Source organism: Budorcas taxicolor, chromosome 10, assembly GCF_023091745.1.
Source record: "Budorcas taxicolor isolate Tak-1 chromosome 10, Takin1.1, whole genome shotgun sequence".
NCBI classification, from domain to species: Eukaryota; Metazoa; Chordata; class Mammalia; order Artiodactyla; family Bovidae; genus Budorcas; species Budorcas taxicolor.
The window spans coordinates 100,325,444-100,345,454 of record NC_068919.1 but is presented as its reverse complement, the minus strand read 5'-3'; the positions used below and the strand labels follow the sequence as shown (position 1 = coordinate 100,345,454).

At 50.5% G+C, this 20,011-nt stretch overlaps 1 protein-coding gene across 9 annotated transcripts in view; it reads left to right on the top strand.

Annotated features, from left to right (window-relative positions):
• Positions 1 to 20,011, top strand: part of TTC7B (tetratricopeptide repeat domain 7B) — a 267,251-nt gene that overhangs the window by 124,412 nt on the left and 122,828 nt on the right. For all 9 annotated transcript variants that reach the window (XR_008199968.1, XM_052646213.1, XM_052646211.1 and 6 more), the window contains exons 6-7: positions 6,956 to 7,034; positions 13,545 to 13,717. Coding sequence is in view for 8 of the 9 variants with exons in the window: in XM_052646213.1 (XP_052502173.1) it covers positions 6,956 to 7,034; positions 13,545 to 13,717 (252 nt within the window). In the remaining variant the exon portion in view is untranslated. The remainder of the gene's footprint in view (positions 1 to 6,955; positions 7,035 to 13,544; positions 13,718 to 20,011) is intronic.

Here is a 20,011-nt window from a genome sequence, read left to right as displayed (position 1 = left end):
GATCAAACCAGTCCATCCCAAAGGAGATCAGTCCTTAATATTCATTGGAAGGACTGATGCTGAAGATGAAACTCCAATACTTTGACCACCTGATGCTGGGAGGGATTGGGGACAGGAGGAGAAGGGGACAACAGAGGATGAGATGGTTGGGTGGCATCACCGACTCAACGGACATGGGTTTGAGCAAACTCTGGGAGTTGGTGATGGACAGGGAAGCCCGGCATGCCTTGGTCCATGGGGTTGCAGAGTCAGAGAAGCCTGGCGACTTGAGGACGGCACACATAGGCAGGGCGTCCGGCTGTCACCCGCCGTGGGCTGGAGCGGCGGGCTCAGCGGGGCCCCCAGGCCTCGTGCACCCGTCCTGCCGGGACCAGCACCTGCTCCCTGCGGCGTGGCCGCCTGGTTGGCTCCGCGTTTGTCACGAGGAAGCCCTCGTTGCTAAGCCTCGTACAACCCTCCTTGGGTTTGCAGAGAGACTTCTGGGGCTTCGCCCGCCTGCGGACGTCCCGGTGCGCGGCTCTCACGCCCTTTGTCGCCATATCCAGGTGGCAGCCGGCTCGCCCCAGGATCAGAGAGAGTCCTCTGCTAACGAGGCCAAGGTTGTGGGTTTGGTCCCTGACCCCCGACTGCAGCGAGCCATCTGTCCTCACGGGCGCGGGTCACTGGATCTGAGGCGAAAAGCGCGCAGAGGGAGAAGCTGGGATCCGTTCTGGGAAAAACAGCTCCCTGAAAGCCGGCCAGACGTGGCCTCCTGGAGTGTGATGGATGTCTTTTTCTTCTCCCACTTTCCAGATCGGGAGATCTGGTTTCGATTCCAGACGTTTCCCATGTAGACGATACTGATGTCATATAAATGAAGGGGAAGCATTTCCAAACCTGAGAACAAAGAGAAATTGGCCTGGAGGTGCACTGAGTTTTGTGTTTGTTGGTCAGTCGTGTCTGACTCTTTGCGACCGCATGGACTGTAGCCTGCCAGACTCCTCTGTGCGTGGGATTCTCCAGGCAAGAATACTGGAGTGGGTTGCCATGCCCTCCTCCAGGGGAGCTTTCCTACCCAGGGGTCACACCCAGGTCTGCCGCGTTGCAGGCAGACTCTGCCATCTAAGCCGCCAGGGAAGCCCGGGTCACCTCTGTTTCTCTAGACTTCTAAGTGACGGCAGAGTCCAGACACGGTGCGGCGCGTCTGCTAGTGTGCAGTCACGAATGGGAAGTGAGCATCGTCTGTTTCTTTCTCCGGGGGGTGCACAGCTTACTAGAGGCCACTGGGTACCTGGTCAGCGCGTGAGGCCGCTGGGACAAGGAGAGGTGGGTGCGCTGCGGGCCTGTGCCCTTACGGTGGCGCAGATACAGATACAAGTGAAAATCGGCGTGTTGAATGTTGTCCGTGCTCAAAACACCTGCACCCTGCGGACAGCACCGGGAGGCGGTGCCGTCTTCCCGGGAGCGTGGGAAAGGCGTCTGAGCGGGTCTTGGAGGATGACCCAGGACTCTTCAGGCAGAGAGCGGGGCATGCGGAACGGTGCCTGGGCAGCACAGTTTCTCTGAAAGTTTTTTTTTTAAACCTCACACTCCTCGTTCTGCACACAGCCCTCTCGAGGCTGCCAGGCAGGGCACACCGGGCGCCTTGCCTGCATGTCACTGCTCCTCCGACATCCTGCTGCAGACCTGGTACGAGGCGGATTCTGTTTAAAGTAACACTTGCTGAGCTTCGTGCTGATCCGTGTGCAGTGAGAAAGGAGGGGGCAAGAAACAGGGAGAAAACGCATGCCCTCGGGGTCTTGGTTCACTCAGCTCCTGGCAGTTGTGAATTTCACTGGTTCGATAGGTAGTTGTTGAGCACTCTCTGCAAGCTGGCTCTGCTTGAGGGACAAAGACCTGGGTCCTCAAGGCGCCTACGTTCTCGTTGGGGATGTGAGGACACGCGTGGCTCCTGGTGCTTCCCTTGTTCACCATGTGTCCTCAAGGATGAGCCGGGAACCCACGGTGTGATGAGGTTTGGCTCTTCACAACCCCGTGGGCTGCAGCACGCCAGGCCTCCCTGTCCCTCACCGTCTCCCAGTTTGCCCAAGTATGTTCTGTTCTTAGTCGCTCAGTCGTGTCCAACTCTGCAATCCCATGGACTGTAGCCCGCCAGGCCCCTCTGTCCATGGGATTCTCCAGGGAAGAATACTGGAGTGGGGTGCCATGCCCTCCTCCAGGGGATCTTCCTAACCCAAGGATCAAACCCAGGTCTCCTGCATTGTAGGCGGATTCTTTACCATCTGAGCTGCTGGGGAAGCCCTGCCCAAGTTTGGTGTTCAGTAACTATGAAATAACCTATCACTTAGGTTCAGAACACCAGTTGGTAAGAAGAAACATGGAAAAAGCCAAACAATTTCTTAGCTTTAAGAGATCTACTGTGTTGGCTTGTTCTAAAATTGATCTTTAAGGTTCTCAGCCACAGATAAGGAGAAAAAATATTGAACCTACGCTAACAAGTAACTTTTCCCTTATGAGCTAGGAATTTGACATCTCGTATGAAAAGTATTTTATTCACAGCAGAACTATGAGTTTGCATGACAGTGACAGTTGATATTGACTTTAAGTACACTGGGCTTAAATTGGGTTACCTGGGCCAAACTCTGAGGCTAGAAGATAATTTGGAAGGACAGAGTGGAAGAGGAGGGATTTTATTTTCCCCCTGGCTCCGAAGAAGTGTATGTGAAAATGTAAATGAATGTGAAATAGTAGATTGAGCTTGCTGTTGAAGTCGCTGCCCATCACGAGGTGAAATGATTCTCTTGTCTCCGAGTTGCTCAGAGACTTGGTTTTCCGTTTGGAGTTTGCTTCTGGAGCTCTGGGTGCCTTCCAGTTTGTCTCCCCCTCGGTTTGACAGTTTAGCGACAGGTGACAGGATTAAAGAACTGAGTGTGCGGTTCGGAGTCACAGCGGGACAGGACATGAACAGACGCTGCTGTACATTTGTACGTGAGAACGTAGATTTCAGAGGCCAGCCGTCAGAAATGCTGATTTCAGGGCCCAGGAGGTCAAGAAGGGACCGGTGCTGGCCAGTCAGTGCCCCCCGCCCCCCTGGCGTCCTCAGGGGTCGTGCTCCTGCCCGGACCTCAGGGCGCTGAGATCTGGGAGGAGGAGGAGGGGCTGGGGGCGCGGGGGTGGGGGAGGGGCGCGGGGGTGGGGGAGGGCGCGGGGGAGGGCGCGGGGGAGGGGGGCGCCGGTAGAAGAGGAGGGAGGAGAGAAGGAAAATGGAAGCAGGTCAAGGCTGGAGGGGAGCGCAGCCCCGGGACGGCGGGTGCGCCTTCCCCCGCCTGGGTTTGCCCCAGCTCGGCTGAGGATGCTCCCTGCAGCTGGGGCCCGCGCCAAAGCAGGGCTGGGGCCCCCAGCGACCTGGGCGGGTTTCGCCCTCCGGTCAGCCCGCTGGTGCTCCAGGGACTGGCAGGCCCTTTCTCCTTGGTGAGGGCTGCGCTGCTGGGAACCGTCCCCCGTGGAGGCAAGCTCCCCCAGCTCAAGAAGCGAGGTGCAGGAGGTGAACCCCGAGTTCTGACCGCTCGCCAGTGCCCGCTGCCCGAATGCTGGCGAGAGCGTTTTTTTGAGACTCGTTTCCCATAATGAATTCTGACATCATTGCACTCTCTCAGTCAGGGGTGTTGAAACGGAATAAATGACCTCATGTCAAGGGTCTGTGGAAACCCTCACACCCGGGGGAGTCCGTGGCTCTCTTTCTCTTCGTGTTGGAGTGGAGTTTCTAAGCAGCAGTTCATTCTAGCTGTTTCACGGTGTCAACACTGTAAGAATAAGCTGATAGAGACATGAAAGCAGCCCTGTGGGTTTTATTCATTTCCCTCAAACTGGGGGTATTTCATAGCCTCTAGAATGTAATTTTTGCAAGTTAATCTTTTTGTTTCTTTCTATCATGATTATCTTAAAAAAAATTTTTTTTTCTGCCGTCATGGCAACCGTGGAAGTGATTGCTTGAATAGAATTATGTGACTATAGAAACATGAATGGTATAAGAGCTGCTGGTGGTTGGATGTCTCTGTATTTAGGACACTTTGTTCCTTTTCTGACGTTCAAGCTGTGCGACCTGCCCCCTCCAGCCCCCTCCTGCGGCCGCCAGCCCCGCGCTGGTCCCCGCCCTGCGGTCACTGCGGACTCTCTGTTGATGAACACAATTCTCCCCGGCTTCGGGAAGCGCTAGACTCTGCAGCCGAAGCTCTTCCCAGAAAAAAGCTGGAAGCAGTTTGAGAAAGCGCCGACTTGCTCAGAGGCAGGGCAGTGCTCGGGGCGCCCTCCGGCGTGGCTGCGGGTGTGGCCGGCCGGGTGGCCGCCGTCCCCGCTCACGGGGACTTCCTGCCGCGGCCGCCGGGGGGCGCCGGCCGTGCGCGGGAGGACCGCCCGGCCCCCGCACGGCGGCTCTGCGCCCGCGGCCCTCAGCTCGGGCGGCGGCGAGCCTCGCCCTGGGCACCAGGCTGCTTCTCCCGCGACAGCGGGTTCTCCTTCCAGTTTTTGAACCAGTTCCTACGAGTAGCTCATTCGCTGGGATCACTGGAAGCGTCAGATTTGTATCATGTACATATGAATTTGCATATTAATAATGGAAAGCAGACCTTCCTCGCCCCCCCCCCCCAGTATTTTATTTTAAACGTTTTATTTTGGGTTAACAATGTCGTGATGGTTTCCGGCGGGCCGCGGAGGGACCCAGCCGCACGTGTGCGCGAATCCGTCCCCCCAGCGCCCCTCCCGCCCAGGCTGCAGGGGGGAGTCCGGCGCGCAGCAGGCCTTGCTGGTGACCCGTTTGCGCGTCCTTCCCAGGCGCCCAGCCATGCCTCCCCCCACCCTTCCCCGCGACCAGAAGTTGGTTCTCTAAGAAGGCAGCCTGTCTTGAGTCCCTGCTGCTTTGTTCCCCCTGCGAGCATCGTCCTTGGTCTGAGAGCTGCGGTTCCTGTGTCAGCCAGGTGAGAGCTTTGGCGGAAAGCTCCCAGCTGGCCCTCCCGCTGCTGTGCGACTGAGCGAGCCGCTTCTCTCGTGTCACGGTGGACTAGGCCATGTCGGGATCATTTCTAGCTAGAAAATTCCGTGCTTCTGTGATTGGACAGGTGTCTCCCTCTGCGAGGAGGGCCCGGGAGACTCTCTGAAGGGCCAGCTCCCAGCTGGTGTCTTCCCGCTGAGTTACGGCGTTTGGATTGAACGCTGCCTGCTGTCCCCCCTGCCAAAACCGCCGTGTAAGGCTGGGCCTCCGATTGCGCTGTCTCAGCGCCACCTTTACTCACGCAGCTTAAAACGCCATGGTTTGCTCGCATGTGTACGTGCTGTGTGCGCTGTCAGGTCACACTCTGGCGACCCTGTGGACCGTAGCCGCCAGGCTCCTCTGTCCTTGGGTTTCCCAGGCGAGAACACTGGAGTGCGTTGATCCTTCCCTCTCCAGGGGATCTTCCCCACCCAGGGATCTAACCGCCTCTCCTGCATAGCAGGTGGACTCCTTGCTCCTGAGCCCCTGGGGAAGCCTCTTTTCGTGCATACTAGGAGTTTACTCTGGGATTCTGGGCTAAAATGACACTGCTCTGTCCTGCCCATCCCGTTCTCAGCTGTAGCTGTTCCTTCCCCTGCCATGTTACTTAAGAGAACGGAGCTTCAATCCAAAGCGAATATACTCTATTGCCTGTGAACACAGATCCCATAAAAGCAAATGAAGGGGAAAGCAGCAGAGATTGCATGTCCCAGGGCCTATTACCTAATTTTTATTCATGTCTCCTTTAGCGCTGCCTGGAGTCCTGAGCACAAGCTTCTCTTTTTATGCTGCCGTAAAGCCTCTGATCCGATATCATCTGATATGTGTGGGTGAGAGGACTATGGGAGTGTTTATGTCCCGGCGCCAATAAACCATTATCTTCAAGTTCTGGGGCTATTCTTGTGAATGAGAGCCCTGGGACGTTGCGTCGATATAAGACACGAATTAATAGCCCCGTGAGTGCTCAGAGCACATGGAGCCCATGTATCATCTGCTTTCATCCCTTTGTGCGACTTAAAGTGTCATCGAAGAAGAGAGCCGAAACCTGGCCTCTGCCGCGCCGGCACCGGCTGACCTGCTCGGTGGCTTTTTGGAAAGATGAGATGTGTTCTAATGAGCAGGTTATAAATACCACCGGGTTATGCCATAGGAGGTGGCAGCGCTTGATGTAAAGAGACCTGTGGGGAAGTGATCCCAGCTGGCCGGGCTAGGCACAGCCTCAGAGAGGGGGACAGACACGTGGGGTCTGGGCGTGTGGGTCAGGGTGAAGCCAGGTGTGATCTGCCCCTTCTCAAAACAAGCTACCCACACGGTGAGGTGTGTGGCCGTGTGTGAGATGCGCTGACCTCAGCCCAGGGGCGCCCGCCCACTTGGGAGGGGCTGTGACCCTCTGCCTGCCTGCTGGGGTTGGGGATAGGCTGGGGGTGGGGCAGGCGGCTTTACTGGGCAGTGTGTTTTCTCAAAGACACAGAGCACTTGCCTGATGGAGCCCCTTGGTTTTCATGCCTCTGCCCCTGGTCTCGCCCACAAAGGAGGCAGGTCACAAAAACCTTTCCCCACATTGCACACATTCCTATACCTTTATGCCAGCCATTCTGGGATGAAAAGAGTTCAGCACCACTTAACGGAGCAGGCTGAGCTACTGGGGGGTGGAAGATAGACTTGTGAAAGATATCTTGCCTTTTTTTTTTTTTTTTTTTTTGCCTCAGATCTGGCTTTCCAACATTTCTTTGCTTGAGAAACTCTGACTGTGGAAGCACCAAAGCCCATCAATCTTAGGTCAGATTTTTCAGACTTGAGCAAAGACGGACAGACACGTGCCAAGCGATGGTTTGCTTGCTGTCTCGCCGACAGCTTTTATGTAGACAAAATGCAGTGGAATGCATGTATAAAATATTTAACATTAATAGGCGCCGGATGGGAGCCCTGTCAAATTCTGTGTGCCCACAGGAGCCTGACAAGAGGAGTCGGGAGATTCAGAGAGCTCCTCAGAGCGGTTGAGACGAGAACAACCCAAAACCTGCGGATGGTAAGTGTGACCGCGACTTGGTTCAGGCCCAAAGGCGCTGCAGACACCTTCTCTCTCTTTCGTATTATGAATTATATATGATGTATCATCACACATTAGGTAATACAGACGTTATACATCTTCAGTTCTATCAGTGAAGCATATCGATACACATCGTTCACTCACCAGTTTAAAGTCATTGGAGTTTAGTAGTCACAAAATCGTCCAGCCATCATTCATACTTCAGTTCAGAACCTTCTCATCACTCCACAAAAACCTCCATGCCTGTTACTGGTCAGTCCCATTCTGCTCTTCCTCCAGCTGGGGGTGGCCACTCACTTACCTCCCATTTCTGTGGATTTGCCCGTTCTAGACATTTCATATAAGCAGATGTGTGTGGTACGTGGTCTCTTTGTGACTGGCTTTACTTAGCACACGTTTTCAAGGCCCATCTGTCCTGTGCCGTGAGTCTTCTTCCTCTCCGCGGAGGATGACATTCCAGCGCAGGACAGAGCACGTCTTGTTTATTCAGCCACCAGTCCCTAGGACGTTGGATTGTTTCTGCTTGCCAGTTCTTATGAATAATGCTGCTGTGAACATCCTCATGCAAGTTCTTGTGTGGATATTTGTGTTCGTTTTTCTTGGGTACATACCTGGGATTGGAGTTGCTAGATCCCATGGTAACTCTACATTTGACCCCTGGAGGAATCGCCAAGCTGTTTTCCAGATCGATCGCGCCATTTTACCTTCTCACCAGAAGTGAGGCGCGTTCCAGTTTCCCATGTGCTCGACAGCACGTGCCTGTTATTTCTTTTCAGCTCTAGCCATCCTAGTGAGTGTGGCGTGCTGGCTCATGGAGGTTCCGATTTGCGTTTCCCTGATGGCGAATGATGGACGTCTTTTCAGTCCCTTCTCGATCGCGCTCTGTTAGACCGTAAGGCGTGCACCCTGCGTGGCGGTTAGCACTAGGCCCTCCCGATGCCCGTGTGGCTGTATGCTGAAGGGTCATCCCGCACCGTGGATGGGGCAAAGCACGTTCGATCCTAGGAGCACCTAGCTGTCCAACTACATTGACCATAAGACCCAAACACAGGAAAGCTGGTTAGACACACTGGCTGGTCAGCAGCTTGACTCGCCTGTGGGCTTGCTTTCTCTCTCCTCCCTTTAAGCCTTTCACTCTCCTGCCGGGGGGCTTAGTCACAGCTCCGCAGGGCGCCCTTCAGAGGCAGAGCCCCAAGCGCTTGGGCGCGGCCTCAGTCCTGTCATCCGTGCCGCGGTCTGCCCGTTACCACGCGTCCGTTGCCATGCCCACAGCACATGGCATGTGGGATCTTAAACTCCCTGACCAGAGACTGAACCCAGAGACTGAGCCTGGGGTCTCAACACAGGAACCAGGGGAGCCCCCGGCAGTCCTGCAGATGCTGGGAGTGCTCAGCTGGCTGAGGCTAAGCCACTCCCGCCACGGGAAATGAGGCTGCATCCTCGTTTGGGCGTCTCCAGAACACGAGGATGTGGACGCGCGAGTCGCGGTCCAGGTGGCTCAGCCACAGGCTCCCCTAGCATTACAGCGCCAAGCCGCCTCGGTCGTGTCTGACTCTCGGGGACCCCGCGGACCGTGGCCCGGCAGGCCCTTCTGTCCTTGGGATGCTCCAGGCAAGAACACTGGAGTGGGTTGCCATCGCCTCCTCCAGGGAGTCTTCCCAGCCCAGGGGCTGAACCCGTGTCTCTTAAGTCTCCTGCACTGGCAGGCAGGCTCTTTAACACTAGCGCCACCTGGAAGGCCCAGAATTATAGGAGGTAGAACAAGATGGGTGACTTCACACACACACACACACACACACACACACACACACACACACACACCCACCACCACCAAGAACTCACTTGGTTGTTGGTATTTATTTATGTGTTGATATGATTTATGCGTGCCCTCAGAAGTTCAAAGAAAATATTTTTTGATCAACACAGTTCTTTAAGGGGAAAAAAAAAAACCCTGCAAAAATATGGATAAAAATTATTGCCACATGTCTTTTCTCTCAAATTGACCTCCTCCCCATATTCCATAAATCTTCCCAACTGGTCAGCATGAACAGCTTAAAAGATTTGAAAGCGTAGCGAGAGTACTGGCAAGTGTTCTTGTAATTGTTTTAAAAGTTCGCTTAGACAATCTTTCAAAATTCTTAAATATACACTCTCAAAAAATATACATTTCATTAAGGAAATGAATGGTTCTTCCTCATTAAAAAGGCACGTGTACACGGACTGCACCGTGGGAATCTGCCTGTTGCTCACGCCAACATTATTTTTCAGAGTTAGAGAATATTTTCTACTATTGTGTAAGATTTATGATTTTCAATCAATGTGTTTTAACTTATAAAAATCCTGTGAGGTAGGAGTCTGGCCAGAAAATATGTTAGGAAGGAAGAGTGATTTCTTTTTTTTTTTCCTGAGAAACCCAGTGAAGAAACTTCTAAAGGAAGCCGTGAGGACTAAAGCTGACCCTGGACGCTCCCAGCTCTTAACTAACTGGTCAGTGTTAACACGGGCTTCCCCGGTAGCTCACACCGTAAAGTGGTCCATCTACAATGCGGGAGACCTGAGTTTGATCACTAAATTGGAAAGAGCTCCTGGAGAAGGAATGGCAGCCCACTCCAGTGCCCTTGCTTGGGGAAGCCCATGGACAGAGGAGCCTGGCGGGCTACAGTTCATGGGGTTGCAAAGAGTTGGACGCAACTGAGTGACTGACATGTTCACCTTCAACACGAGGGGAGTCACTTCACACTCAATGTCACATTTGAGTTGCAGGCACACCTTTGGTCTTGGTTGGTGGTCCACGAGTGACCTAAACTAAACTGTTTCTAATTCCTTGAGTGCTCAACCAGCAGCGTGCATCTGATACATCTGAGGCCTTTGAGCAAATACTCAGCCCTGTGCCTAACCTCGGGAATGCCAGCCTGTGGCCAGACTCAAGAACCTGTATTGTCCACCTTCCACAAGTGATTCTTTGCCCAGCCCAGCTGAGAAATACTTCCTGGGACATCTTCACTGGCATCCTCTGGTTTCCACTGGACGTGAGGAAGCTTCTTTAGCTATTGCCACTCATGAGACAGGGTTTCTCGTGTGTGTGTGTGTGTGTGTGTGTGTGTGTGTGTGTGAGAGAGAGAGAGAGAGAGAGAGACTTTTTTCTTTTAACTTTTTATTTTATGTTGGAGTATAGCCAGTTAGCAATGTTGTGATAGTTGCAGATGGACCATGAAGGGACTCAGCCTTCCATAGACATAGACCCATTCTTCCCCAGACCCCCCTCCCATCCAGGCTGCCACGTGACATTGAGCAGAGTTCCCTGAGCTCTACAGGAGGTCCTTGCTGTTATCCATTTAGACACAACGGTGTGTAAATGTCCATCCCAAACTCCCTAACTGTCTCTTCCCCCTACCGTTACCCATTGGCAATCTTACGTTCCTTCTTTAAGTTTGGAGTTGGTTTCGGTCTTGTAAATAAGTTCATCTGTGTAATTTCTTTTTAGATTCTACACATAAAGGATGTCATACGATTTTCCTTCTTCTCTAAGACAGTGTTTCTTAATTGCTGTAAGAGTCCTTTTCGATTAGCTGATAATTGCAAATTTATTATATTCTTATGAGACGGAAATGACAACCCACTCCAGTATCCTTGCCTGGAAAATCTCATGGGCGGAGGAGCCCGGTGAACTGCAGTCCCCGTCGCAAAGAGTCAGGCACGACGAGCGACTGACACTATGAGATGGAAAACCTGGTAAACTCTGGTGTGAAACTATAGCAGAGAAGGATTTTAAAGTACATTTACAGCAACCCCATTCCTAGGTAAATCCTCCAAATAATTGAAAGCAGGTTTTCAAACCAAAACTTGTGTACCAGTGTTCACAGCAGCACTCCTTACGGTGGCCAGAAGATGGAAACAATTTAAGTCTCTACCGCTGATGACTGAATGAACGGAATACAATGGAATATCATTCCGCTGCAAAGAGGAGTGAAGGGCTGGTTCATGCTGCTCCGTGGACAAACCCTGAAAAGACCCTGCTGAGTGACAGGAGTCAGACACAGGAAGACCACCGGTTGTGTGGGTGCTTTTATATGAAATGTCCAAACTAGGCAACCCACAGCCACAGGAAGCGGAGTCGTGGTTCCCAGGGTGTGGGAGGAGGGAGCGTGGAGAGTGCTTCTTAAAGGGTATGGGGTTTCCTTTTAGGGTAAAGAATGTTCCGGATCCAGACAGTGACCAAGGTTGTACAACGCTGTGTCTGTGCTAAGTGCCACTGGATTGTACTCTTTAAAATGGTGAATTTTACATTACGTGAGGTTTAAAAACACATGCAAAAAAAACCAGTGCATTTAATGACCAAATTTGTACAAAGAAGTTCAAGTTCTTCTTCCAGACCAGCTTTCTTCCTTTCTCTCCTTTCATTTGAAATATATTTGGTAGTTATCAACAATTTTTAGGCATTTAAACTACAAGCTAGATATGCCCTGAGTATAAAACATAAAAGGTATCATAGACGTTGGTGATCTTGCTGATAATTTCTCCTGTTCAGTCTCCTCTGAACTTCATTTGTGCTTTCAGTGAATATAACCAACATCCTTCCTAACAGGTGTGTGATGAGCTGATGCCTTTAATATATGCAATCACATCAAAACCTCATCAAAAAGCTCTCTCTGGAAGGTTAATGCCTTGAGGGAAAATGAGGTCTGACATGAGCTGTCCAGCAGCGGACAAGCAGGCTATCCTGGGGACAGAGACTTTTACCTCAGAATCCCTCTGTGTCGGATACAGCCACAATGTGAAGTTCCTGTTCATTTTTCCCCTTTAACATTTTTTTTCCCCTCAGCTAGAGCCAGTGGAGGTTATTCTTGCCAGTTGATGCTTCCAGCAGAAGTCATTAGTTTATATGACTGCAGTGAGATCAAAACGAGGCCGTAACGGGAGGTTTAAGAAAATGGTCCAGGAACTGTTTAGGTCCTGAAAATCGTGTTCTTATGAGATCTTTACAGATGGCTCAGCTGGGGATGATTGGAGTGCATCTAATTTCACATTTTTATAGACATTTAAAGCCAGTGGGTCTTACTTGGGAATAATGAAGAAAATTTGCCTTTACCCAGAGGTTATCAGGAACCACTAAGCTAGTGATTGGGTTGCATTTTGGTTTCCTTGTGGTGTTTTAAGAGATTTCCCATAGATGAAAGCCTAGCAAAGTTCTCTTCCGGAACATATTGATTTAAAAAGTCTTATTCTCAGGGAAGATCAGTATCCTTTGCCTGCCTCTTCCAGAGAATGTTAAGACCTTGTGGGAAGCCCGCTGGGCGGCGTTCTCTTCCCCTGCCTCTGGCTGAGTGTGAGGTCGCCTGGATCACCCTGCAATGCACTCCTTCTATTTTCAGAGGGATTTTTTTTTTTTAATTTTAATTTCTCTTCTTTGCCACTGGGAGATGATGAGGACATCAGTTAGCACAGTTCTTCTTAGTAGCTGCCTTCTCTCCTGCCCCCAGTACATCGTCCGCGGCGCTATTCGGGCTTCCCAGGTGGCGCTGGTGGTGGAGAACCCGCCAATGCAGGAGACGTAAGAGACGTGAGTTCGATCCCTGGGTCAGGAAGATCCCCTGGAGGAGGGCACGGCAGCCCGCTGCAGCATTCTTGCCTGGAGAATCCCATGGACAGAGGAGCCTGGCGGGCCACAGTCCGGAGGGTCGCAAGGAGCCGGACAGGACTGAGTGACGTAGCAGGCTCACACCCACGGCGCTGTTCCAGGCAGCAGAGCTATAGCGTTAGGAAAACACGCCAATCTGCGTCTAATCTAGGACAAGACTCAGATATTTCCGAGTTTTCATAGTGAGAAAAGAGATGTCTACCCGGCTTTGAAAAAATGTATTTCTTGACAGTATCCATAGTTCCCACTTTGCCCTCTCTGCACCTGGCCAGTGGGAGCAGGTCAGGGTCTCAGGTGCTGAGGGCCAGGGCGGGGACACATAGGACTTGTCCTTGGCATGCCTAAGAAGGAAGACGTTCTAAAAATCTGCAGCAGACATCCTCTTATCATCAACAAAGAGATGTTTTTCAGGGATTACATCATCTAGGTTGAGTTCTGGCTTTCTGCCAACTTCAGGCTTTAGCAGGCATCGGTTGGACAGTGATAAAAATATTTGCAGCTCACCTATTGTTTAGTTAATATAAGAGCTTTTGGAAAAGAGCTTAACTAAGAATTTCAGGTCCAAAACATGTTTAGTGTTCCAGAGTATAACAGAAGCAGGGCAGCATTTGCAGGGCATGAGGTTATCTGTTTTTTAAGTGTTTCAAATATCTTAGTGTATCATATTTTATTTTTGCTGTCATCAACTGGAGAATTTTCGTCATAGTAGAAATTGTTAATGAGTCTTGGGATAGTGATGACAAAGTGATGGCTGAGGAGTATTTGCTGAACGAACGAGTGAATGAGTGAATGGCGCAGCGAACGGCGCGGCGCAGACTCACGACTGTCCCTTTGCTCCTTCGTGTCCCCAGACGATAGCCAGGCAGCTGGCGGAGATCTTGCTGCGGGGTATGTGTGAGCAGAGCTACTGGAACCCTCTGGAGGATCCGCCGTGCCAGTCGCCCCTGGACGATCCTCTCCGGAAAGGAGCAAACACGAAAACCTACACCCTCACCCGGAAAGCCCGCGTCTACTCAGGAGAGAAGTAAGGGAACCGCTGTCTCACTTGGAGGTTAGGGGATGGGAGGGAGACTTTGGGCCTCCTGGGTGGCGCTAGTGGTTAAGAACCCGCCTGCCAGTGCGGGAGACATAAGAGGCCAGGGTTCGATCCCTGGGTCAGGAAGAGCCCCTGGAGGAGGGCACGGCAGCCCACTCCAGTGTTCTTGCCTGGAGAATCCCATGGACACAGGAGCTTGATGCTACAGTCCACAGGGTCACAAAGGGTCGGACACGACTGAAGCACCTTAGCGCGCGCGCGCACACACACACACACACACACACACACAAGGACATATAGAAGTTCAAGGGTAGATTTTTTCTCCCCTGAAAGAGAACCAGACGAGCAATTCTAATTTACCAGTTTAATAAAGATACCTCTTTATTTTCCATAACTTCAGCAAAGTCCATGCACTAGCGACTAGCGGGGACCTTTTAAGTAGGAAAATGCTCTCATTCTCATCTAAAATAGCTTGGTTGCTATTCTCAGCCTTCACTGTTGGTTTTGGGATTTTCATTCAGATTATTACAAGAACTTCAGCATTATACAAAGTTATTAGTAAGCCAGAATTTACTTTTTTTTCTTTTCCTCAGCAATTCCTTGATCCTTTGTTTAAAAATTTGTTTTAAACCGAATTAGCTGTAAGAAGAAGGAGAATTAAGTAATTAACAAATGATTAATAATTTACAAGGGATTAAAAGGTGATGTTTCTGTAGACTGTGTTCACTGCTTCCAGTTTTGAAGTTGGGACCGGATCACCTTTGAGGATGACGGGATAAGGGTCCACGCCGGGCTACATCTGGGCTTTCCCCCTCGGGAAGGAGTAGGCGGGAGACAGGGAGAGGCCCCGAGGCGGCAGGAAGACAGGACCAGGCTTGACTCTTTCCCGACTCCTCCCCTCGGAGCCTTCCTTCCCGCCTTTGTTCCTACAAGACCGAGGCTCGGTGGCTTTTCAGAACCTCGCCGTGAGGGAAAGAGGAGCATGTACACATAACCGTGGACACCTTTAGTCACTGCGCAGCGGGAGAATGGCTGAGAGCCCGCAGGCTGCTGCCTCTGAGGCCCCGGGGAGCGGACAGACGTGGGGACTGGAGGGTTATCGTGGCTGAGGCTTCTGAGCAGCACCGCCCTGCAGCTTTGGGGGGCAGCGCTTCTCAGGGTAACTGCCTCTCAGTTGGTCAGTCAGTTCAGTCACTCAGTCGTGTCCGACTCTGCGACCCCATGGACTGCAGCACGCTAGGCCTCCCTGTCCATCACCAACTCCCAGAATTCACTCAAACCCATGTCCATTGAGTCGGTGATGCCATCCAGCCATCTCATCCTCTGTCGTCCCCTTCTCCTCCTGCCTTCAATCTTTCTCAGCATCAGAGTCTTTTCAAGTGAGTCAGTTCTTCCCATCAGGTGGCCAAAGTATTGGAGCTTCAGCTTCAGCATCAGTTCTTCCAATGAACACCCAGGACTGATCTCCTTTAGGATGGACTGGCCGGATCTCCTTGCAGTCCAAGGGACTCTCAAGACTTCTCCAACAACACACTTCAAAAGCATCAATTCTTCAGCGCTCAGCTTTCTTCACAGTCCAACTCTCACATCCATACATGACCACTGGAAAAACCATAGCCTTGACTAGATGGACCTTTGTTGGGAAAGTAATGTCTCTGCTTTTTAATACACTGTCTAGGTTTGTCATGGAGAAGGTGATGGCACCCCACTCCAGTACTCTTGCCTGGAGCCTGGGGGGCTGCAGTCCATGGGGTTGTTAAGAGTCGGACATGACTGAGCGATTTCACGTTCACTTTTCACTTTTCATGCATTGGAGAAGGAAATGGCACCCCACTCCAGTGTTCTTGCCTGGAGAATCCCAGGGATGGGGGAGCCTGGTGGGCAGCTGTCTATGGGGTTGCACAGAGTCGGACATGACTGAAGTGACTCAGCAGCAGCAGCAGGTTGGTCATTGCTTTCCTTCTAAGGAGCAAGCGTCTTTTAATTTCCTGGCTGCAGTCTCCATCTGCAGTGATTCTGGAGCACCCCCCCCCCCCCAAAGTGAAGTCTCTGGCTGCTTCCACCGTTTCCCCATCGATTTCCCATGAAGCGATGGGACCGGATGCCATGATCTTCGTTTTCTGAATGTTGAGCTTTAAGCCAACTTTTCCACTCTCCACTTTCACTTTCATCAAGAGGCTTTTGAGTTCCTCTTCACTTTCTGCCATAAGGGTGGTGTCATCTGCATATCTGAGGTTATTGATCTTTCTCCCGGCAATCTTGATTCCAGCTTGTGCTTCTTCCAGCCCAGCGTTTCTCATGGTGTACTCTGCATATAAGTTCAATAAGCAGGGTGACAATGTACAGCCTTGACGTACTCCTTTTCCTATTTGGAACCAATCTGTTATTCCATGTCCAGTTCTAACTGTTGCTTCCTGACCTGCATATAGGTTTCTCAAGAGGCAGGTCAGGTGGTCTGGTATTCCCATCTCTGGAAGAATTTTCCAGTTTGTTGTGATCCACACAGTCAAAGGCTTTGGCATAGTCAAGAAAGCAGAAATAGATGTTTTTCTGGAACTCTCTTGCTTTTTCCATGATCCAGCGGATGTTGGCAATTTGATCTCTGGTTCCTCTGCCTTTTCTAAAACCAGCTTGAACATCTGGAAGTTCACGGTTCACGTATTGCTGAAGCCTGGCTTGGAGAATTTTGAGCATTACTTAACCAGCGTGTGAGATGAGTGCAATTGTGCGGTAGTTTGAGCATTCTTTGGCATTGCCTTTCTTTGGGATTGGAATGAAAACTGACCTTTTCCCGTCCTGTGGCCACTGGCCACTGCCTCTCAGTCTTCTTAAACTGACCCTGGCCTTTCTCTCTCTCGTGATCTTGTTCAATTTGCATTTCTTGTATGGATTTAGACTAATGAGCAATTTCTTAACTTTCTCCTGCGTTCCTTACTCCTTATCTGGATTCATAGAACATCTGTTCTAGCAGTTCTCAAACTCTCACTTGTAAAATGCTGACCCCTTATTATGAGCTATTTAGCAGCAGGACTGAGGTTCTTTTTTAGGTAATGTTTTTAACACTTAAAAATAGACTCTAGATTTTTCCTCTGCTTTAGATGCTTCATTAGCCCAGTATATTGAAGACTCCAGCTCGTGCTTCCCCCCCCCCAGTCGTTTGCCATGTGGATGAAGCTCTGTGTCTGTCTGGGTGCTATTCCAGTGTGGCCTCACCCCTTGAAGGAAGCAAAGCTCAGAGTGCCGGCCGTGTCTCTCTTCTTTCTGGAACCACCCGGTCTTTGCCATACATCAGCTTCCCCATCTGTACAGAGTTACGAAGGCAAAACATCGATCGAGTTAAATGGAGTTATTCGTTAAAGGGGAGATTCCTATACCGTGAATGGTTATTGAGGCACAAATTTCATTTCACACAAATACACATGGTCATTTTTATTAATGTTTTGTTGCTGTCTAGTTCACACGCTGTACAATTCGCTCATTTAAAGTGTACAGTGCACTTTAATATGGCTTTTAACAGAGTCACATTGCTCGTCGCTGTGGTCAAATTTAGAACATTTTTATTGCCCCCCAAATAAACCCCCCAAAGATCCCTTGGGATTTTCCATATACGAGATCATGTCGTCCGCAAATATAGTTTTACTTCTTCCTAACATAGACGCCTTTTGCTTCATTTTCTTTCTTCCGTGGTATTCCTTCTCGTTTATTTGCTGCTAATAAGCACCCCTTAGCCTGCCTTCCCCCCAAACCCTTATATTTTCACGTGAATTTTAGGATCATTTGGTCTATTTCTGCAAAAAACAAAAAAGGGCAACTACGATCATGATAGGAAATGAATCTAACTTGTAGATAAATTTGAGGAGTGTTGCCATCTTAACAGGGCTTCCCAGGTGGTGCTAGTGGTAAAGAACCCGCCTGCCAGTACAGGAGGCTTAAGAGACATGGGTTCGATCCTGGGGTTGGGAAAGTCCCCTGGAGGAGGGCATGGCAACCCACTCCAGTATTCTTGCCTGGAGAATCCATGGATAGAAGAGCCTGGCCGGCTACAGTCCATGGGGTCACAAAGAGTCGGAGACGACTGACGTGATTTAGCACTTATGCACACCATCCTGGCAATATTAAGTCTTCGTGACCAGGAAATGTCTTTCCATTTCTCTTTAATTTTTTGGACGACAATTCGAAGCTTTCAAGGCACGCTGTCTGCGCTTCTTCTGTAAACTTTCTGAGGGTGTTTCGGTTTGTTGCCGTTCTTTTCAATACTACCATAAATGGGGTTGCTATATAAATGGGGTTGCTATATAAATGGGGTTGCTACTATTACTTTTATTTGGGGGTTGTTTGTTGCAAGTATATAGAAATAAAATCGATTGTCTGTATTGATAGTGTATGCTGAAGTCCCGCTGAACTGGTTTATTAGTTCGAATAGTTTTTTGGACCCCTTGGGATTTTCTATGTACAAGATCATGTCGTCCGCAAATACAGTTTTACTTCTTCCTAACATGGACGCATCTGCTTCATTTTCTTTCTTCCATTGTATTTCTCTTCGTAAGGAGCACTTGAGGTGGCTTAGATAAGGAAATGCACATTAGATTGGATAATTAGCACAAAGTAAAGAAGGAGGCTAGAAGCCACTGTTTTGTGCCAGGAAGTAGATGATGATTCTTTGAACACTAGGCGTGCCATGCTGCTGCTGCTGCTAAGTCGCTTCAGTTGTGTCCAACTCTGTGCGACCCCATGGAGTGCCATACATCGTGCCAAACTCCTCTGCAGGCCTCAGAGGAGAAAGCAATTATCCTGGCATCCTAAATACAGGTCGGAACCTCCTGGCAACCAACGCAGAGGCTTTTGGTAAGGATGAGGATGCTGTCTGAAGGACAGCGATGGGGACATTGAAGAGTCCTGATAACTACTTGATGGCCGAACCAAAGGGATAAATGGTCAGCTCTTCCATCACCTTCCTTCAGATCTAAGGCCGCAGTTTCCCAGCTCCACAGCCTCCCCTTGACACTCTTGGGCCCTAAGAGGACAACATCACAAAAGGAGAGCCCAGAAGTTTTCACTGTCCACCCTGAGCTCCACAAGGAAGAGGAAAGAACAGCCAGAAATAGGTCTAGAGGATTCGTAATTGGCGGGGGTCAACTACAGTGTGCAGCCTTGCAGGTGCATCTCTGAAAACTGTCCTTCCCCTCCTCTGGTCCCTGCTTCTTCCTGCGGGTCCTCAGAGCTTTGCAGCGCCCCTGGGGACCCATCTTGCCTGCCTTGGAAAGGGTAGAGGGTACAGGAAGGGTGGAGGAAGTAGAATTAGAATCAGTTAACGTGCTACTTGTTAGCAGCTCTGGTTAAAATAACACAGCCTCACATCCAGGCAGCCTAGACGGCGCAGATGGAATCTGGGGCTTATTTTGGACTCGGTTTGCTGGTGTTAAGTCACAGTTAGCATGGGCTCTCTCTCTTTTCAGTTAGTCTGGACAATGCAGAACTGGCTAGCTATGGGGCAAAAAAAAAAAAAAAGCTTAATGTTACTGTTTTTTTTGTGTGGTCCCAGTTGCATGTGAACATGAACCAGAATGTCAGGAACTGATGGCTGGATGCACACACTCACACACCACACACACTCACTCACACGAGCATTCTGAATTCAAAGCCTGTAGGCTCTATTTCTGAATTTAAGGGGAAAGAAGTGTTCTCTCTTGTAAAAACCCAAGGCACCTAAAGCTACCTCTTAAATGAGGTCACTGCAGATTCTAGAATCTCACTCCTTGCTCACAGGCACCCCCCTTTTTAAATTTTTTTAAATTGGAGGATAATTTCTTTACAGAATTCTGCGGTGTTCTGTCAGACCTCAACAAGAATCAGCCACAGGCACACCCACGTCCCCTCCCTCCCGGACCCCCTCCCGTCTCCTCCACCCCAGCCTGCAGCCTGAGCTCCCCGAGTCGCACAGCACGCTCCCATTCTATCTGTTTCACACACGGTCCTGTCCGTTTCCACGTTACTCTCTCCATTCATCTCCCCTTCTCCCATGTCCGCAGGTCTGTTCTCTATGCCTGTTTCTCCCTTGCTGCCCTGAAGCCCACAGGCCCTTTTTAAAAATCTTAGTCCTGAAAGAGCAACAGGCACCGTCCCACAGGTGGTCTCCTCACATCCAGGGAGTCCGAGTCGTAAAGTCTCAGTCACTGTGCTTTCCTAACTCCTCGTGGTCTTTGACGCAGCACAAAACTTGCCGGCACTTAAAAGAGAACAAGTGTTTAGAATCATTTGGAAAACATTTTTTGACCGTTTGAG